Source organism: Eublepharis macularius, chromosome 1 (genome assembly GCF_028583425.1).
Source record: "Eublepharis macularius isolate TG4126 chromosome 1, MPM_Emac_v1.0, whole genome shotgun sequence".
NCBI lineage: Eukaryota > Metazoa > Chordata > Lepidosauria > Squamata > Eublepharidae > Eublepharis > Eublepharis macularius.
The window spans coordinates 49,589,472-49,611,559 of record NC_072790.1 but is presented as its reverse complement, the minus strand read 5'-3'; the positions used below and the strand labels follow the sequence as shown (position 1 = coordinate 49,611,559).

General features: G+C 42.5%; 1 protein-coding gene across 1 annotated transcript in view; it reads right to left on the bottom strand.

The window, feature by feature from the left end:
- The window catches only part of NOL10 (nucleolar protein 10), a 58,701-nt gene that overhangs the window by 15,433 nt on the left and 21,180 nt on the right, over positions 1-22,088 (bottom strand). Inside the window, exons 12-17 of the mRNA XM_054999088.1 lie at positions 19,518-19,584; positions 17,538-17,590; positions 6,526-6,652; positions 2,566-2,645; positions 2,330-2,428; positions 1,410-1,499 (exon numbers count right to left, since the gene is read on the bottom strand). Of these exons, the coding sequence (XP_054855063.1) occupies positions 1,410-1,499; positions 2,330-2,428; positions 2,566-2,645; positions 6,526-6,652; positions 17,538-17,590; positions 19,518-19,584 (516 nt within the window). The remainder of the gene's footprint in view (positions 1-1,409; positions 1,500-2,329; positions 2,429-2,565; positions 2,646-6,525; positions 6,653-17,537; positions 17,591-19,517; positions 19,585-22,088) is intronic.

The window sequence follows — 22,088 nt, the reverse complement described above, 5'->3', positions numbered from 1 at the left end:
GGGAGAATGTCATTTGACGGCTGCAATTGGAAAAGTACGAGCACCTGGGAATCAAGCTGGCCCGACAATTTTGTTTGCACAGCTGCTCAGAAAGGAAAATTCTCTGGACAGGAATGGTCGGGCTAAAAATACGCAGAAAGGATAATGCAGAAGAATCCTGCTAACACCCACTTTTTTATGGCCCTGGCAGGCAAACAGTCAAAAGCTGGTATAATAATTTATTTAACATTTAAACGGAGAGAAAATGGAAGGCCCAACTTAAACGCCGCGGCAGCTGAGCACGCAGTGCACATGTGATAAAGTGACTAAGACTTGCCCATTAAATGCTTCACTCATTGCACTCCATAACAATCAGTGCCTAACTTTTGCTAAAAGTCAAAATAATCCCAGTCAGTCTTTGCCATTTCAGTTATTTCCCCAGCAGCATGAAATTAAGCGATCCCCAATTCTAATATATTTTGTAACATGGATTTCAATTATTTAAAACCTTTCTATCACACCGTATCTCCTCACACTCAGAAGTCTAATAGAAGTACAGAAGTATAGTAAGCCTACATAAGTATGTGTGCAAATCTGTAAGACTGAATGTATGTATACGCATGCACACACAAACATTATACAGACATGAACAGACATCTGAATGATGGCAGATTACGAAAGTGTGCTCTGATAACAGAAGGCCAATGAGTTTTGCTGGCTCTTTTTAGGGAGGAAAAGTATTCTGTGAAAGCAATGATTTGCTAAGAAATACCATTCATTGTGATAAGGAATCTGCTAAGGAGAGATTGCGTTCAGCCCAAAACCAAGGAACACCTTTACCGAGTTTGCTGACAGCAGCCGGAATCTTAATCGCCAGTAATTAGTGAAATCATAGTCATTTGTTTATGGTTAATGCAAAGATGGACATCTGTTGCAATAGTAAAACCTAATGAATTTATTCAACATGGGGGGTGAGGCAGGACAGGGGAGGAAAACAGAGACTTTTCAAGAAACTTGGCACCTAGAACATGATTTAGGAAAAACCAGATACAATATAGACATTTACTGCTGCCCCATATACATTGCAATCCTAAACAGAGATGCACCTTTGGCTTCAATGGACTTCAAAGTGTGTAACTCTATTTAGGACTGCACTGTTAGCCTTTTCCATGGACTGGTAGACAGCGGCTCTTCAACGTCTTGGGCAGGGTCTCTCCCAGCCCTGCCACCCAAGTTCTTTTTAACTGGAGGTGCCAGGGACTGAACTTGGAAACTTATATATGCACAGCTACTCTAACACTGAGGTGGTTTTCTCCCTATGCAAAGGAACATCCTCAAACAGTACAACTGGTCCACTTGGCCTGTTAAGAATCATTGATGCTGCTCAGTTTTGCTACGTATGAAAGTAATTGCAGATTCGGGAATCTTACCTTTTGCTTTTTTTTCCTCTCGTTTTGCAGATTTTCTTCTCCTTCTTCAATCAATTTCAGAGCCAACTCTTTATTAACCTTTGGAAGTTTCTGATGAATGAAAAGAATCAAAAGGTTACAAACGGCCATGGTGCTCTGCAGACAAATTCCAAAACCAAAGAAGGCATAATGCCTTCTATTAGAACCAAGCAAAACATCAGAAACAAAACCCTGATGTGTATATCCTTTTGAGCTCTTGAGAACTCTTCATCAAGCTAGATGTTCAGTTAAAGAAAGGGGAGGGGGGAAAAGAATATAAGCTGTTTCAGGGCGTGAAGGCAAAGCCCCAACTCTGCAGTCGTAGCCTTACAATGGCATACAAGGTGTGCTGAAGAATAAATTGGACTAGACTGGGGTGGAGGGTGCTAAGAGTTTTGAGGTGACTGTTGTAACAGGACTGTTAAAAGGATGACCAAGATAACAGACATGACATACAGAGAGGGCTAAGCAGATGCTGGTTATTAAGCCCCCTGATTGTTTATAATTAAATTCAGTTAACTTAACACCTAGTCAAAGGAGGAAGAGATGTTTATGAATGCTAAATACTTTTGAAACATTTTATGAAGGTTTATAGATTTACTGTGTGTGTGTGTGTGTGTGTGGTGTGTGTGCGTGTGTGTGTTATGTGCTCTCAAGTCGCCTCCGACCTATGGTGACCCTATGAATGAAAGACCTCCAAAAGGCTCTGTCCTTAACAGACTTGGTCAGATTTTGCAGAATGGAGGACGTGGCTTCTTTTATTGAGTCAAGCCGTCTCATTTTAGGTCTTCCTCTTCTCCCACTAGCGGGAGCTTATTCGAAATGAGCCCTCAACACACATCTTCCTAATATATTGGGACATCATTTATGTAACATCATTTATGGATAGTTTCCAAGTTTACCTTTAGTTGCACTCTTTGTGCACGGGTTTCTTCTATCTTCTGCCTAATTTTCTCTTTCCTGTATTCCTCATAAGCAAATGGATTCACCATCATTTTAACCTGGGAAGGCAAACAGTAGGTGGTAAAATGCAGAAGGGAAAAAAAACCTTGCGGAAAAGGTTCTTGTTTCCATTTCTCTTTTTTTTCTTCTCACTAACACAAGCAGATATACAGTCTTAATGGGTCAGCCAATTTACCTTGTGATACAGTCTTATGTCCATGAAAAAGCCATGCATGTATGCACGTAGCAATGGGGATCCGATGAGATGGGCAAGCCCTGAGAAACACACATAACAAAATGTTAATAGCTCAGCAAATTTTCTGTCAAGACACCGGAAAAAAGGCTATTCTTTATCTGATCTTTTGGCAGTAATGTAAGGGAGGAGTATACTGCCAAACAAGCTATCAAGTCTCAAAATCATGAAAATGTTTATTTACAGGTATTTGGGATGCAAGGCTCAGTTTACAAATTATTCACATATAAATTGCTATGCAACATTTCCTCTATACCAATGCTGGAAAGGTGTGAATGGGTCCAAAGTTTTGTTAATTTTCATGAGCAAATACAGGAGAAAGAACAGGTGGCAGCAAGGGGCAGGGATGGATGCTCATCTAATCAGCTGAGCTGGGAAGGCAAGGTTGATAGCATAGTGTAGGGGTGTGCAATTCTGAATTCCCAAGCCAAATATGCACCTGAAAAAATTCGGTATTATTTGCATATATCTGGATATATCCAGCTTATTCGGGTATATTCAGATAAACTAGTATTTACATTCCCAAATAATCTGGATATAACGACAACAACAACATTCAATTTATATACCGCCCTTCAGGACAACTTAACACCCACTCAGACTGGTTTACAAAGTCACTATTATCCCCACAACAGCAAATGCCCTGTGAGGTGGATGGGGCTGAGAAACCTCCTAGAAGCTGTGAATGACCCAAGGTCACCCAGCTGGCTTCAAGTGGAGGAGTAGGGAATCAAACCTGGTTCTCCAGATTAGAGTCCTGTGCTCTTAACCACTCCACCAAACTGGCCCTCGATATATTCAGGAATATCCAGGAATTTCATTTTAAAAGTTGCAGCAGCTAGTCACCCTACCACACTGCAGACTTCCGAGGCAACAGGAGGAAGGGACAGAGAGGCAACATTACTGTGTGTATGTCTCAGTCAGTGTTGCTTGCTTGTTATATGCCACTGCCTGGTCTGGCTGCTGCCTTGGTATTACAGGCTTGCTAGGCTGGATGTGGGGATTCTCTGGTTCTGTTGGGTTTGAATTGACCTTGGGTTCTGCCTGGCATTGTTGAGTGACATTGGTTCTGTTGGGCTTGTAATAGCATCCCTTGCTTCAGTTTGGTTCTGGTGGGCTTCTCTAGTTTGGCATTGGTTCTGAAGGGATTCTTTGGTATGACAGTCTCTCTGTTGGGCTTTATTGGTACCGTTTGCATCGGGAGGCTTTTGGTTAATGGTTGTTGTTGTGTGCTTAACTAAGGCTTCCTGTGTGCTGGAGAAAGCCTTCCGCAAGAAACAATAGTGTGGCTGGGGCCTGTAGAATTGGACCCTTTGATCCAACTCACTTGGTGGGGTCTTCAGTGGACAGGCAGGACTAAGTTCCCTGAAATTTGAAAAATGACCCCTCCAGCCCCCCCCCCCCCCGGCAAGATTTCCCCATAGGAAATAACAGAGCTGAATATATTTGGAATTCTGAATAAAACCCAAATACTATACCGGTATTTTTGGACCTGAATATTGGGAATATCGAATATATATGGTATTCCAGATACCCAAATCCGGATAATACCCTTTTTTTAAGTGCAAACGTCTAGTGCAGTGAGTTCTGCCACAGCGCCACAGGTTTTAGAGGATGCAACTCTGCTTAGGATGGCACAGCCAGCTTCTAATCAAAAAAGTGAATGTTTGGTAGGAAAGACTTATGCAGAATGAACCTCAGTTTCTGCTGTGACACATTAGTGTTTTAATTAAAGTGTTGCCCAGGGTCACTGCCTGTGAAGGACAGGCACATTGGATAGTATCAGTTCAGTATCAAATTGCTTAACGGTACTGCCTTCTTATGCCTTCTCCCGAAACAGAACAAAGCATCTTCAAATAAAAGAGCAAGAATATTCACAAACAGGCTATGCTGCAATGACAATATGAAGAGTAAAATGAAAGGCATAAAACTAGTAAGACGAATGAGAAAATCTGAGGCAATAGCTTTCCGGGCAGAGAAAAAACAGTCTAACGACACAGCATCACTTATGAATTTGGTTTTTCAGTCCGGGATCTTTTCTTGTTGCATCACAGACTTCTTGTAACATTTCAGGACAAAGTCTACACCTTGGTTGTCCATGTGTAAATATCAATAATATTCTCTCTACATTAAGTATTGGACAAGGACATTGTCACATTCTGAAACATGTAGAAATGTTAAAATGTGGGACTTAAATAGACTATAAAGGATTTTCTTTAACCATGAGTAAAACATCACTGGAATTCTACATGCAGAACGCATTCTTAACAGAACTATCTGTTTAAAGATACTGGGGAATGTCCTACTATGCAAGCGCAGAAGGCACACAGAGTTCCCCCACGTTCTTCTCTACTGCCGCATCTTGTTCTGACCTCAAAAAGATCCTTTCTGGCACTGCAGGATCTGGGCAGAGGAAAACCTGTGAGGAGTGGCAGGCTGGGGTGAGGAGGAACAGCGGGATGAACTAGCCACTTCCCTTTACTAGAACTTCGCCTGCAAAAAGGAGGAGGAATTATTTCAACTCGTCTTTTCTTCACTCCAGCCCTTCTCCAACCCTCATGGCTGTTCCTCTGCATGGATCCTACAACCCAAGGGATTATCTTTCCAGAGGTTGGAAACAGCTGCAGCAATTGAGAGGACCCTGGGAAAGCTACACCTTCTGTATACAGGCTGGTAAGGTTATTGCCCAGTTAATTCATACTGAGCATACATCAGTATGCTGATGACACCCATCTCTATTTCTATAGCAACCAAATCGGACAGGTTGGATGATATCCTTGATGTGTGTTTGGAAGTGGTAAATGGCCAATGGAGAGTGCCAAACTGAAACTCAATCCAGACAGCACTGAGGTGCAACTGGTCAGCAGAGCTTACCAGGAATTAAGGAGCTAACCTATGGGCTGCAGTCTCCCTAGATTCATAGCCAGCAGTGCCTACAAATAGGGGCTCAGGACTCCTCTACAGTTTGTGGTGCCTTTTAGCAAGTTTGGGTTGCACACCAGCTGTGGCCCTTCCTTGAGAAAAGTAAGATTTGGCCACAGTTACTTCTGTTATGAACACAACCAGCTGCAATGCCCTCTATATGGGGCTGCCCTTAAATACTGTGTGGAAACTTCAAATACTAAGAAATGTGGTGGTAAGCTTACTGACTGCTATAAGCTACAGAGAACACATCGCACCAGTCTTTAAAGAGCTACATTGGCAGCCAATTAGTTCCTGCATAAAGTAGACCTGGATGGCCCAGACTAGCCCAATCTCGTCAGATCTTGGAAGCTAACCAGCATCGGCTAGATAAAAGAAGCCTCTTACATGAACGGCTTATGCTCAGAATACCGATGTACTTCAGAGTACCTCAATCTATATCAACCAACTCGATACTTCAGATCAGAAGCCAGAATTAGCAGACATGCCGCTGGCAGAGCGCTTGGGTAGGGCATTCTCAGCATCTGCTCATAAACATAGTTTCAGGTGGGTAGCAATGTAGGACTGCAGAAAAGCACAATTTGAGTCCAACAGCACTGTAAAAAACAACAAGTTGAGAGTTTAACTCTCAAAAGTTTATATCATTGAAATCTTGTCAGTCTTTAAGGCACAACTGGACTCGAATTGGGCCCCATGGTCTCTGATACTCCCTCCCTCAGGAGCTGAGAACAAGCACATCTCTGAAACGGTGCCTTTTTTTGGAGGGCCCCTGAGTCAGCCTAATTAGTCAGACAACGCTGTAAGGCAAAGGGAACTGAATGTGGACACTGCTATAAACAGTCATTACATGATGTTTTAAATGTGCGTTGTTACTTTGATATTATTATGTTCATTGAATATTTTGTAAACCACCTTGGGGTCCATTTGGTTGAAAGCTCGTCTATGAGCAAGCTAGACAAATATTTCACAATAATAACATACCTAAATTTTCAAGATCTTTTCTTGTTACAAACTTGTAGTCATCGTACACGGTTGTCTCCGGGTTCTCCTCGAGCTCTTCTGTTAGATTATCAAGGAATGAGCACCATTTCGGAGCAGGACCTAACACCTGCAGATATACTGAAGTTAAGATATACCCACTAACTCAACATTTTTCTGACAGTCGCACAGCTAGGGTTGTCAACAGATCTGGAGAAAAAACTGTCCTCTTTTATGCTATTTTATGATTCTATTGTATTGGTTTACTTGTGAGCTGTATCAAGCAGTCCTTTGAAAAGACACATACATTTTGAAATAATAATATCCTTTTTAAAACAATGACAAGATGCATATAAAATGTACATAGATACAATTATACGGAGATAATACTTTAGTTCTGTAACAGGGATTCACACACAGGTCCCTGATACCTTACTCCTCCCTTTTTCTTCCAGCTCAGTGATAAAAAAAAATTAAGTAGTTAACATTTTCTAATCTTAATTGCTGTAGCTATTGTGGTATTATGCATATTTTTGCTGCTGGAGTTACTTAGCCCTCAATACCTTGGAAGTGCAATGTTTCAGTCCTCCTTCATTTAAACTGGAATGTGACTATAATGCCCTTGATATATACACACACACTCGCTCACTCACTCACTCTCACATATACAAAGAGGAAGAGTTCAAACACAATAGAACAACTGATTCCCTGATAAGGAAGTCTGAAATTGAGCGGGTTAAGAGAAAAAAGTTTTACAGCTCTGTATACCCTTTTCTTGGGACCAGTTATCATTTCAAATGTGCCGGACAAAAAAAGTCATACTATTGTATCTTAAAATGCAAGTTTCCATTTCATTTAAAATTCAGGCTGGCAGAACTCTTTTCCACTGGAACTCTTATCTCTCTTCCACTGCCATGCATATGCGGGCACACCCGCTGAAGTCAGATTATTGCGGTACAGTGCATCAAGGTGAACATCAAAAGCTGCCTTTCCAGAGGGAAGGAAATAGGAAATAATGGCAAGGTTGAAAGACCTCAGACTCCTATGAAATGGAACTCTGGGTGATCCATTTCCTTTTCTATTACATCAGCAGTGATAAACATGGTAGACACAAACAAGCAATAGTAAATGACAGTTTATACCCTGCCTTTCTTCTAACGTGAAACCAAGGTGGCACAAATTGGTGTGGTCCCCGGGAAATCTCCCAACCAGACCAGAGCTAGTTTAACTTCAGTAAGGGGGCTGCACCATATGCCTTTTGACCATTCCCTGACCCCAGCCATGTCAACCATGCAAAACTGTTCAGGTCTGACGAATTTTTATCTTCTGAGACAAACCAACTAACTTGTGAATCAGTAAAACCATTAGCAAAGCCCCTAACAAAAATGTTCGTATTCTGCAGATTTAGAGCACTGAGAAATAAAGTGGCACCCTTAAAATAAAACATTCGATTATTAAGCAAAAAAGCCAACATACCGCATTCTAGAGAAAACAATTACAATTGTTTTGAATGACTCTTTTCTTCCATTCTGTGCCGCTTAAGAATACTTCCTAGGCATTTATTTGGGGTGGTGGGAAGTACCAGTGTTCAGTGGACAGCTACATTTATGCAACTGGTTGAACACAAGCCACTCACTGAGGTCTACTGCCACCTGAAGAAGTCGTCCACTCTTTCTAAATATCATAGCCAAGTCATAAATGTGGCACAACAAATACGTTTCTTACATGTTATAGAAATAGCCTTTTCTCACTCAAGAGCAGCCTGCGTAGGATTGTACTGACAACCGCATCAAACATGTGCTAAGAAGTCAGTAATCTGCTCTGATTTCAAGTGTGTCATTAGATGACTACTTTTCTACATTGTGTACAGCTACACATGGTTGCCTTAAGCAACTGCTAAACAGGAACAACCATGAATGCATCTGTAAACTGCTGTCAAGTTGCAGCCAATTTATGGTGATCCCAGAGAGTTTTCAAGGCAAGAGGTGTTCAGGGGTCGTTTCTCACTGGCTGCTTCTGAGTAGCAACCCTGGACTTCCTTAGTGCTGTCCAGGAACAACAATATACAGCAGCATATTCTTGGAAAGCTATTTTCAAAAGCTTAAAGGTGCTTATGCGTGAGCGCAAGCTAATTTAATTTCATTTTTATATTACTGTATATATACACAGTCCCTTACACATGTTCTGTCTGATCAGTTAGATTCCAAGGGTTGACATTGCAATATCAGATCTTCACGAAGAAGTGTGCCAAATATAGAATACAGATTCCAGAACCAGTACTGGTTGCTAATTGATTATGCTTTATTAAATGTTTATATGTCTCCTTCTAAGTCTTTAGGAGCCCTGACCTGGATAGCCCAGGTAAGCCTGATCTCATCAGATCTCAGAAGCTAAGCAGGGTCGGCCTTGGTTAGTCATTGGATGGAAGACCTCCAACGAAAACAAAGGTTGCTGAGGCAGACAATGGCAAACCACCTCTGATAGTCTGTTGCCATGAAAACTCCAGCAGGAGTTGCCATAAGTCAGCTATGACTTGAGGGCACCACATATCTTTAGGATCACAAGTCTTTAGGATCAAGAACTTGCAATTGCAACTGTCCTTGGAGCTCTCTGTACATTCAGCCACTTTAGCTTGAAATTTCTTAAGCCATATTTAGAGATACAGAACACTTGCAAGAGCATGTGGAAAATGTGTATGTACAGAAGAAGTAACGCCTAGACTGATGATCGAGGATCCCATCCCCTGGCCCTGATGCATTCTGACATGACACACACGAAGTTCTGGAACTCCTAGTGTAAGCCAAGACTTTCCTTACCGCTCCCATCCAGTACTGTGAGATAAGAGGAAGTAACCCTGAAACAGCAGCAAGATACAAGGAACAGCAGAGACATTTGGAGCCAATCAACCTGGCAAAAGGGCAACAAAGATGTCAGCAGGGACTGAGCAAGAACTGGGTGCACTGGCATTTTGGAGAGTCATGGGGAAGGGCAGACAAGAGGTGAAGAGAGAAGGGCCAGAGACAAGGTGACATCATCAGCCCTTCAGAGGAGGGGGCCCGAGATGAGCCAGGCAGAGTTCTCCTTGTCATCATCTCCTGCTTAGGAAGTCCTTGCCTTGAACTAACAGGTTTGGCCAGCCTTGGGTGAATGAGATTAGCTTAGGATGTACACATTCTTTCAAATAAAGCTTTATTTCATTCAGAGGATCCCTGCCTGGGATTCTCTGTCTGTTCACTCCTGGATCAAGAGCCCACAGGCCCAGAGCCCTTCACTACAGTCTGATCAGCCCTGGGATAAGAAGCCAAGGGGGGCACAGGTGCAGTTTTGTACCTAACAAGTACAGTTTTGTACCTTGCAATTGCAGCAGCCCAAGCACCAAATTGTTTTGACAGGTTCAAGGACTTTCAAACTCGGGTATAAATATCTGCTGTGGTTTTTAACTTGGATGAAAGAGTTTAGACAGGCAGTAAAAGAACTGTGGCTTGAATTCAGAGCATTGCCAGTGAAGTGAAGCTGGCAAAGCGGGACCTCCTCCCCGCCCCTTCCTACTGCAGCTCACTGAGCTCCCCAAATGCTGCTCCTGGAGGGCCAAGAACCCCCCAGGGTGGGGAGCAGTGCAACGGGAGGACAAGCCAGCAAAAAACACCCTCTCTATCTCCGTGGGTTCAGCTGCATAAGCAGATGTGAAAAACCACTTGAGTTAAGTGGACACCTTTTGTATTAAATCTGAACAACAGTGATGTGTATTCAACTATCCCTGGACTGTGCAGAGTGAGACTTCCCTGCTTCCCCTCCCAGCCCCCTGAAACTTTGTTCCCAGCATATGAGGGAACAAGAACAGTGTAAGAGGGAGAAATCAGTGAAAAGTGTAAATGGAAAGGCCATCCATTTGAGAAACTGCCTGCTTAGATATGTGCCAATACGTCTAAAGTGAAGAATTTTGCAGACATCTTAAGAAGATACAATCAGACTTTGCCATAAACCGGACAAAAACTGAAAATGTTGTGCATTAAAAAGGGTGATGAATACAAGAGCCACCAAAAAGAAGCTATGTAAGTTTAATTTATCCCTAAGCCTTCTCCACCTTAAATAATGAGATGCATTCAAACAATGAGCATTCTTATTTCTTCCATACCGCCCCATAACTTACATCTAGTGGGCTATGAGTTATGTAGGGTTGCCAACCTCCAAGCGTGGTCTGGAGATCTTTTGGCATTAAACTGATCTCCACACTACAGAGACCAGTTCCCCTGGAGAAACTTCTTGCTTTGGAGGGTGGACTCTATGGCATTATACCCCACTGAGATCCCCTCCTACCGTCCCCAGACGCCACCTCCAAATCTCCAGGAATTTCCCAATCCTGTGCTGGCAACCTTGGAGTTACAGTGTAATCCTAAAGGGAGTTACATCCTTTCAAGCCCACTGACTTAAAAAATAATAAAGCAAAAGAAAAAACTAGAATTACGCTGATTTGTGTTAACAACACAAACGTGCATACTCAGGATCTCTGAACAGGTAAAGCACAACCAATCTGTGCTCAGGTCCCAAATACGAAATTCTGCTTAGAAACAGAAAAGGTGGCCAAAGCCAAAGTCCATCTAATCCAGCACTCTTTGCAAGAACTCTGGCACTAGCAGAAGCTGGCCAGTAGTTCAGCAGTGAGAAGTGCAGAAGTAAGGCGCCACATCAGGCCTCTTGCCTACAAATCATCTCGACCTGAATAAACCTGCAGGTTCTGAAAAGGGGGTATTTGGGGATGAGACTCTGTCCCTAAGAGATTATTTTCTTTTTGCATATCCTCAAATGACTGCACATCAAATCCCTACTCGTCTGGTAATAACACCTTTGGAAAACCATATAAAACTGCTGGGAGAGCGTGCCCAAATTAAATATAGCATGCGCTATTACATTTCTGTTCTAGTATGATCTGATAAGCAACGCCACTTTCGTTAATCTTTGCCAATTTGGCTTTACGCTTTGCATGTAATCCTTACATCTGCCAGGGTTTTGTTTTGTTTTTGCTTTGTTTTCGTTTCAGACACTGTGAAATTGCCAACAGGTCAAACTCCTACGTACGGGGTCTGCCTTCTGGGTTTTTCATGGATTATGGATGTGTTGCTCATCGTCTGAGCAAGGAGCCCAAAGGAAGAGGATACATTAAACAATTTGTCAGGAACAGACAGGATAAATTGCTCCTTAGAACTCTAAATAAAACAGAACCGCTCCTCTCTAGACAATTTCCACTCATTTCCTTCTTGCTGGTCATCTTTTTTTTTTATTTTCCTTCTCTAAGTTGGTCTCTTTTGAGACCCTGGAGTATCCCTATTAAAATATTCCTGTTGTTGCCCTCTAATCCATATTTGGACACAGAAGCTTCAGTCACGTAGGTTCCAAAATGGAACATGTGGCCAGCATTCAGCCTGCCATGGCCACTCACCGCCTCCCCCATTCTTTCCCTTTCCCCATAATCACTAGCCTGTAGTTAAGTCATCACAGAGCCACAACACCAAGACTGTGGAGACCGACATGTGGAAAGACTTAGAAGGCCAGAAGCCGGCCAGAAGCCATACACTGCCCTTCCCGCAATCAATGCAGAGAGTCTTCCCCAACAAACTCACCACATGCTATTACTTGTCTGTCCTTAGTAACAGGAGGAAACCATTTCTCTTCCCAGGGGCAGCTCTGGGTTATCTAAAAACCTTACCCCTCGGAAATAAGGCCTGGTCTACAGATGCAGACTGAGGTGGTACTGAGGTTGTAGAACAAAATAATATGCTCTAGACTACAGGGGAGAGATGGCATTTTTAAGAATTCCTTAAGTGTTTCCCACAATAGAAAACAGGCACAGCACATGAAGGCTAGAATTGTTCTTCCTAAAGATTCTAACTTTTTATACACTGGGTGCTTTCACACAGTGGATCATTAAAAATATGACTCTCCCCACCTGCAGACTGAAGTGTCACAGCTCGTTCTACACCCTTGTTGCCCTGTAAGTGTAGGCAAGGCCTGTGGTAGCACGGAATTCCCATATCGCTCTCTAGATGTAAGCGTCCTATTCCCTCTGTTTCAGGAGTCTGTACAGCAGTGTTGCAGGGCGCCCCACCATAGTAACTTGTGTTGAACCAAACTATGGTACTCATCCACAAGCCAGCTCTAGCCCACATGCCCCTAGTTGTTGACCAATGATACAGGCTTGGATCCAGAGGGCACAAGACTTTGTGTCCGCTGAAGGCAAATTTCTTGCCTTCTCCCTCCTGCAGCAGCCCCAGAAACATCCCAATTCCTGAGGGGTTCATGATTTTGGAGAGCATTTCAGGGTGCCGCAGGAGGAGGTAGGCAAGAAAGTCACACTCCGCAGGGTCAAAGACTTTCAGTTGCCCACAGAAACACAGGTCTGGATCCAAACCACACTGTCTTGCTTCTAGCAGCGACAGCTACGCTTCACATCCGCTTGCCAGGCGCACTTCCCAACAGAACAGCCAAATGTGTTAAAAGATTCTACAGGAGGACCAGAAAATTATTTCCCGAGTGTCACACGCTGGACAGTTTCCGCACCTATGCTCAGAGGCGCGTATTTCCTTTGAGGCAACAGGTTACAATGAGAAATGGAGGATTTCCTTTGTTGTGAATAAGCCCAACTGTGCTACTTTTTAGACCGAAAGCCCTTATCTGAATACAGATAGGAAGCCCATATTTCCTGTTTGCGGCGGCAAAACAACACCGTTGTCAAATGATTGCTCAGCAGGCAATCCTTTTAAAAAAAAAGCTACGATCTGTAACTTTTTACCTATAAGTCATACTAAGATACAAAGACTCAAAAGAAAGGGAGACTAAAATTATAGATTTATTTAACGTCACACAATGTAATTTTAAAATTGAAAAGAATTTTCACCCACAGGACTCGCAGGACCTGCTATGCACTCCTGTTTGGGGGTGGTGATCTGTACCATGAACCTCTTTGGGTTCCCATTGGGGAAAAAAGCAGGATAAAATAGTAAAATAAAATATCACAAAAGACTGGTGGATATTTAGAGTACATCCCACACAATCTGACAGACTGCAACCAACACCTAGTGTTCTAGGTTGTAGCCTCAACCCGTTCATGAAAAACAATACAGTAATACGTTTAACCTTCCACAGACAATATTCCAGAGTTCTTCTTTAATTTTTAAATCACGATATACACTGTGGAATTTTGAACTTGAGTTAGGTGCAACTAATACTACTGGTGAAATATCTGTCCAAATGAGGCTCTCGTTTACCTGAATTCTGCTCTTGCCCTGTTTCTGATAACCAAGAATGAACAATAACATTTTAGTAACGTGGAATGGGTGACTAACAGGACTGTTATCTAATCAAAAATGTATTCGTCAGTTAAATGAATGACTTGTAATTCTATTTTAAGTCAATTGTAATTCTGTTATTCACCATGCTCTTGCATATGAATAAACCATATACTTATGGGGTCGTGAGCATACTTTGTGCTTAAAATAATACACGCTCCATCTAAAAAGGCATTCTTTATGGGGGAAAGAAGGAAAAAGTCCTCTCCGAAAGATAATAGCTGCCATTCATGTGTTTTAAAAGTAATTTAATGTTTTAAAAAAATCTTCAGTCTGATCAATAAGTTATATTAACTGTTTTACAATCTTATTATATGATTAAAATGGTTGGCATGATCGATCGTCTAATACACACTGCAGCCCTAATAGTTAAATGATGGAGGAAATACATTAAGAGACCCAGCTGCTCAATCAGCTTGATTTAATAAATAAGATATTATATCACATCTGGAAAGCTTGCACTCTCAGACAACTGGAGTTCCAAAGATGGGGAGCAGCAAATGAATAACTCCCATCCTTCCTGTTCAGGCTTAGTAGTCGGAGGGCACTGAAGAGATTGCCCTCTGCTAACTACAGGGATCACTATGTGACAACAGGTATACAGGGTGCACACTAGCTAGGTCTTACAGCCAATGCAACTAAGGACCAAACTAGATGACTTTTTGAGAACTGGATGTGGCCTCCCCCATCCCAACTCTCATACCACCAACTGCATGTTGAACTCATTTTCCAAGCCTGCATAATTGGAACCGTGGCCAGGGGCGGGGGTCAGCATCCCCCCCCCACCATTTTGCCAACTTGAAAAGGCCTCTGGGGTGCTATTTGCCCCATGGGGGTCCTTCACATGTACATGCATAACTCTCCAATGGGGCAAACAGCATCCCCTCATACTATGGCCTGAAAAGAAGTTCAGAAGGGTCATAGTCTAGAGCTGGGTGGAGCTCTTACGGGGTTCAGCAAGACTGAACTCAGAACAACCATCACACAGCAGCTCCAAGGCACAGGGAGTTCATCCTCAAGTGTTAACAAACCACGTGTCACAAGCACAAATCTTAGCTTCCTGGTATTACATGTCAGGTATGCAAATTCAAGCAGGGATTTTCCTCAAGGACTGCCTTCCCTAACACTTTTTCCATGAGTAGGCAATTTTATACCCATTACTCTTTTCTGCACACCCGAGGAACACAAATTAAAGTGATGTTTTAGAATCCTCCTCAGATCTTTAATTCACATTTCTCCCTCAACCCTCAAAACCTACCTTATGGTTAAGTTAACCTTTCCCTGTCACATTTTTTCTCTAGCAAACATCTCCTTTTGGCTGATTCAAACCACTGCTTGGACCGGATCCTGTCTCTCTAGGGAACATCTCCAGGTTCTACCGGGCACAGTGGTTGAAAAGACAGAGAATGGGAACATCTCCAGGTTCAGCCAGAACACAAACAAACCAAGGAAAGCTGAACTACTACAAATATGATGCCGGGCACAATAAAAGCAAAACCATGTGATTGCTGTGAAAGCCCTGAACGGCTGCATTTTCTCCTCCCTAGTTATCATCAATGAAAGGCGGGACTGGCAGCTCTAAAATTCTATCAGACGTTCTCAAGTGTTATCAAAGTTCAGAAAGAGAAAAACGGCACCTGAAATATGTCAGTATAACCTAGCAACAAACAGTAGCCTCACTTTTGACTCGTGCCAAGATTGCACTTACTCTGCGAAAATTAAGATCTGAATGGATCCTTTATTTCATTTTTTCCCCCTTCTCCACTGGCATACTCGAAAATGAGAAGAACCTTTATTTGAAATACTGCATGACTGCTCTTCCGTTCCATCCTCTTAAGTGAACCAACCCGTAAAGGGTATCAACTGTGGCTTGAAAAGAGACTGCGGGGCAGTCTCATTTATTAGGGCAACAGTTCACCCTTAGTTTAGGAACGAGTTTTATACTCTCATCCGTAGATTGAGCATTCAGATACAGACTAGACCCGTTTACACAACTAAGCAGCGGACTGGTCTTTCGCACTTAGTGATCTCCTTCTAATGAATCATTTCTGGAACTCAGGGGCTTTCAAAAGCAGTGTGTGTGTGTAATGTGAGTTTGGTGTTCAAGGAGGGAGAAAAGGGGGAAATCCCATTGAGAGCACTCAATGCCTCAAAACTAGAGATGCGCACGATCCAAAAAAAATTGCCGATCCAGCTGATCATGGATCAGCGCCGGTGACGATCCCAACTAAATGATCCACACCGATCATCTCCTGTTCCCGATCTGTGGATCGTGGAGGCCAAAGCGGGGTGTGCTGCTATTCCCAGCTATGTGGGAAGGTGGGTGTTGGCGGCAGCCACCGGGCCCGGCGGGCACGGGGAGACGGCGACGAGCCGCCTCCCCTCAGGGGGAAGGGGTCTGGCCACTCGCTGGCGGCACCCCCCATGTGCCCGCCTGCCAGGCCAAAAAGGAGCGCGCTGGCAAGAAAAGAATGGTGGGTGATGCCGGCGGCATCTGTGTTTGTGTTTGGCCGTCTGTGTTTGGCCGTCAGAGCTGCCTATCAGGGTTTGCAGGGATGAGATTGGAGTGCCCATGGCTACAGAACACCCCCTTCCCCCTCCCTCCCCTGGGTGTCTTCTCCCAATTGGTGACTGCTTTGCTGCTCCATGGTTGGAAGGAAGACCTGCTGATCAAGGAAAGCTGGCCTTCCATTCGGGTTTCCAGGGCGACAGAAGGAGGGGAAACACAGCTCAGGCATTCCCCTGGCTCCGTTGCCCCAGGAATAGATTACTGGCGCCTGAGTGTCTGGCTTCCCAGACATTGGCCATGGCCGATCACGATCCAAGGAGTCGCGATCGCCATTATCGTGGGTTTTTTTGGATCGTAATGCAGATCGTGCCCATCTCTACTCTTTGGATCCTAGTCCTAATGTTTACATGAGTTTATGACATTTTTCATTTTAACAGTTAAAATTCCTTTCCCCCATTTGTGCTTTCCAGTGCCACTGAATCTAGACACTATTTATTTAGAAAATTTATATCCTGCTTCTCCATAGACCTGCTCAAGCCAGCTCACAAAGTAAAATTATTCAGGGAAATCATTAAAACAGCATAAAATTAGCAACAATAGTCCATTAAAACAAATCTGGGCATAAAACAGTTTGAAATGGAAGTTCATAAAAAACAACCCTCAGGCTAAAAGCAGATCATAAAAACAGCTAAAAAAAGAACCTCTCAGTTAAAAGCCCAAAATAAAAAAAAATGTTTTTGGCCTGCCATCTAAAAGAGATTGAGGTAAACTTAACATCAGCAGAACCTCAAGGGGAATGGCATTCAAAAGACAAGGTACCACCACTGAAAAGGCCTTGTCTCCAAATAAATTCAGTCTGAACCTACTTCTTTAAAATCAGGGGGAGATTTACATTATCTCAACAGAGTGGATGAGAATGAAATACATTTATCCTGTCTTTCTGCTGTATACTTTTCAGCATAAAAGACAAAGGTCATGAATTTATACAGATTATAATTTGAGCTACATTGTATCATTTTGCTGATACACAACACTAATTCCACTTTAAATCACATTTATAAAGTAATCAGATGCTGGCTTTTAAAACAAAGAGGACAGGGCTGATACTAGTGTCCTGATAGCAGAAAACCAGTTCCAATTTTTTTAAAAAAGAGCTTGCTTACTGGAATGTAGTAGATACTCATTTTGGGTGCTTCATTGGCTGTGAACAGCATTCCTAAAGAGATAGAAAACAGCTGATAATACGGCAAAACGCATTTAAAAAACCTGAACTAGTCTCTTCTGAAGAATGAAGCCATTGTTACATTTATTCCAAAATCATTATATAAAAAAAGAAATCGACTGATGTGTCAGTTCTGTTGCAGTTAAACTCAAGTCTACGGCATTCGGAGTACAATGTAGCAAAGATGAACAGCAACTGCTTGGGTTCGTTGCAGAATCTTCTTTTTAAAAAATGTAATTCTAAACAAAAGGTAGTTGTGAACTACCTTGAATGCCAATATGGGTGGAAAGGTGGGGTACAAAAACTATAAATAAATACATATTTGTATATATATATTTACCCTGCTTCTCTTCCCTTCATGGGGACTCAAAGTGGTTTGCGACATTCTTCCCCCCTCCTTCATTTTAACCTCACAACAACTTTGTGAGGCTGTTTAGGCTGAGTGTATGTATGACTAGCCCAAGGACACCCAGGAAGCATCTGTGGCAGAGTGGGGATCTGAACCCAGTTCTCCCAAGCCCTTGCCCAACACTCTAACCACTACACCGTGCTGGTAAACTTCACAGCTAGATGCCTGCAGCTAACATGGGTGGGGTAATGCTGTCTGCCTTATTAAGAAGAATAAATGGATACGTAAGATATTCACCAGTCCTAGAACAGACATCCACTGTCGTAGAACAAGAGAGCCACAGGCTCTCGGCCAAGTGAAGAAAGAGTATAAATTAATTTCTTGAAAGTTTAAAGCCTATGTTGAGCTGGATTCTATAGAAACGCAAGTGGAGCCAAGTTCGTGGAAGGGATTTTTGCTGCCTTCCCTTGTCCTGCTGCTACAGCCTGATGCAAAGTCACTCCTGGGGGGCCGCAGGGTCTTTTGGGAACAGCAGCATAGGGGGATGCAGCCAGAGGGAAAAAAACGAGGAGTGGGATGGGAAGAAACAACAAAAATCCCTTTCATTAACATGGTCCATTGTCGCTCCAGAGTATACAAATCAATAATATTAAACCAGATAATGGAAGGAACGTTTGCACATCTCAGAACGTGAAAAGCGATTTTATTTGGTCCTCTTTTTATTTAGGAAATATATTTATTATAGAAATACTTTTGTCTAAACTTTCAATCAGCACAGTAAAGAAGGGAAAAGCTTCTTCTTGGAGGTGATGTTTTCCAAGGCACTCACATTGGGACAGAGCTTAGATACATATAAGAGGGGAAAATAAGGAAAAGGTTAAAGGAGCCCTTAACTTCTTTCTATTGTCTAGGTATGGTAACTCGGATCAGTTTTCACAGGAAGATCGACACACCCATTAAACCACAAAACAGATTATCTGGAAATGGTTTCAGACAGATTTAAGTAAGTCTCCCCGTTAACAAGTCAGACTATAAGGTCAAAACCTTTTTTTTAAAAAAAAAAATCAGACATTGCAGGTGATTCATTACGAAACTTGAGGATGAAGAATCAAATATCCAGTTTGGACATGGCAACTTTTTATGGGAAAGGAAGATTTATAATCTAGCAGTCAATGAAAGTACTAAAAATTCCATATAGGAGGTTGGATCAAAGCAGCTGGTGAGCAAGGCTGGCTGGATCCAACCAAAGGTAAGCACTGGATACCTGACTGTTGAACACCAAATATGGTATTTTTTTCTAAATGCCTTTTAAGGAAACAAAATGAGCTCCAGAGCAAACAGGACGGCACTTTATTACAATGGCTGAGAATGCTGCAATCGCACAACAGATAACTGAACCTTTTAGCACCAAAGCAGAAGGTGGTATCTATTTCATTTCCTTTTTCTTAAAAAAGGAGTCATAATGAACCCAAGAATGGATTACCTCCAAGCAGGAAAACTGTGAGTTCAGTTTCAACCAGCATGTTTATCACATAGTAAAATGCAAGCATGTTAAAAGTGTTTTCTACCTACCCGAATCAGGATATATGCAAACATCATTAATATCATTTTCAGGCTCCATGGAAGTGAATATTTTCCCCTGAAACAGAAGGAACATGAAACATGATGAACATTCCTCTTTCTGGAAGTCAGAACACAGAGAATAAGTATGCAATAAACAGTCAGCCACTTTGCGCATTTTGATAAATCCACGGTTGAAGTCAATTCAAAGAATATTGTATTACAGATAAGGATCTTACAGAGAGAAAACCTACAAATACTTTCTACCAGCTCCTTTCCACTGTCAGCAGTCCTACCCCTTCTCCTTATTGCAAGGGCAGCTTATGGATATAAAATATGCCCCTTCCTCATGTGTCTTAAGCACAGCATGTTGCCTCACCAGGCAGAACAGCTGCCAACCCTGGCTGGAGTTGGTAAATTACCAGAAGGTGTGGCAGGCTGACTAGCTGCCCCTCCATGCCCCGGAAAAGCACTTAAGTAAAACAAAAGAGAGCTTCCAGGAGCTCCTGCATATCTAATCAACACCCTTCCATACCTTCCTCACCCCTCCTTCCTAATCCAGGCTATTCAGGGACCTGATAAGCCCTCCTATCCAGCAGTCGCAGGACATCACACGCTTTTCTCACCTATAGATCCTCCCAGATATGCTCAAGCAAACCTTTCCCAATTTACTGTTTCACCTCCAGACAAGCCATTAAGCTATTGTTTAAGGGACAGAAGATGTAATTTTGCCCCAGGGTATGTTTCACACTATAATTAGATTGCCCCAAGCCCTATGCTGTGTGTGTGTTCGTCTGAGCCCTCTCTTCCCCTTCCGTAAACTGCAGGTTGCTTCGCTGCCACTTCCGCAGACCTTCTCTGTCTTCAGGACTGGTAAGTATCACCCCACCCCAATTACTCCCATTTCACTTTCTTGGTTAGCTCTGTGTGTATGCTGTGCATGATTTTCTGCATGCTTGCCTTTTATTTCTCTATTAATAAACCTTTCCTGTACAACTTCTGCTTGTTTATTTGAGAGTTCTCTAAGGGAACAATCTTGGTATTCGTGGTGGAGATCCCAGTTACCCCCTCTCACTGTGTCTCCTTGACTGCTAATTCCCCCAACTCATAAAGAGACCCCCACATAGGGTAATGCCACCTCTAATTCTTATCTTAACTCCGTGATTCTGACAAAGAATTTGAAGATGTATTTCATTAAAAAAAATGACCAGCATGGTCACAGCTCAGCCCTTGACCAGTGTGATACAAATTGTCTCAAGTTTGAGCACTAGAGATTTGATGCATTTGTCCTGATTGTGAAAAGTTCTTTAGCAACTATTGTTAAAACTACATTCAGATAGTAGAATCCTAAGCAGAAATATACCTTTCTAAGCCCACTTGCTTCAATGAACTTAGAAAAGCATAGCTCTGCTTAGGATCATGCTGTTAAATAATCAATCAATACTAATCACCTCAAGGAACAGAAAAACTTTAACCTGGTGCCAACAAAGGAAATAATGTGATGCTTAGCCATGGTGTCGTGCCAAAGGAACAAGCACATACATACATATGTTTGTGGCGATCGCTACATCAGTTGGCAGTGAATTTCACATTTTAACCACTTGTTGAGTAAAGAACTACTTCCATTTGTCCATCTTGAATCTATTGCCCATAAGCTTCATTAGGTGCTTCGAAGAGAGAGAAAAAGTATTCTCTATCCACTGTCTCTGCCCCGTACATAATTTTTAATGGAAACTGTTAATTAGCTCCAAGTGTACAGGGAGAAATAGGAAAGAATGTGGTGATGGAGGAGAGTTTTACAGATACCATGGACAGCCAAAAAGACAAATAAGTGGGTTCTAGATCAAGTCAAGCCTGAATTCTCCCTAGAAGCTAAAATGACAAAACTGAGGCTATAGTACCTTGTACATGTCATGATAAGACAAGATTATCTGGAAAAGTCAATAGGAAAAGTAGAAGGCAGTAGGAAAAGAGGAAAATCTAAAATGAGATGGCTTGACTCAATAAACAAAGCCACACCCTCCAGTTTGCAATATCTGAGCAAGTCTGTTAACAATAGGATGTTTTGGAGGTCTTTCATTCATAGGGTTGCCATCGGTCAGAGGCAACTTGACGGCACATAACACACACAGGTAAATCTTATTCCTTGCCTCGATCGACTTAGGCAACATGAATTGCACCTTCAGCAAAAAGTTCAAAGTGACTTCTAGCATGACAAATGAACAAGTTTCTTGCAGCAAGACAGATCCAGTTTTCACTTTTTGAACATTTGTGTTCCCTCATCTTTGATGATAGTGCCTGACTAATGCTGGCTGGCAATCAATGGGAGTGTGTGCAGAGGAAGTCTATGGGGTGGAGAACATCTTTAATACTACAGACTTGCCTGCAGCTGGGGAGCATCCAATTCTTTGTTTTCAGAGAGTGAAGGCGGGGGGAAACCCCTGCCGTCTGTTAAATATCAAGGAAACCATCAGAGGTGGGTGCGGTGGCAACATTAAACAGGGAGGGAAAGGAAATGCCCAGGAGGTAGGTGAAGCTGTCATAGAAACAAATGAAACAAGAGGGAGGTGTCCAAAGGGAAAT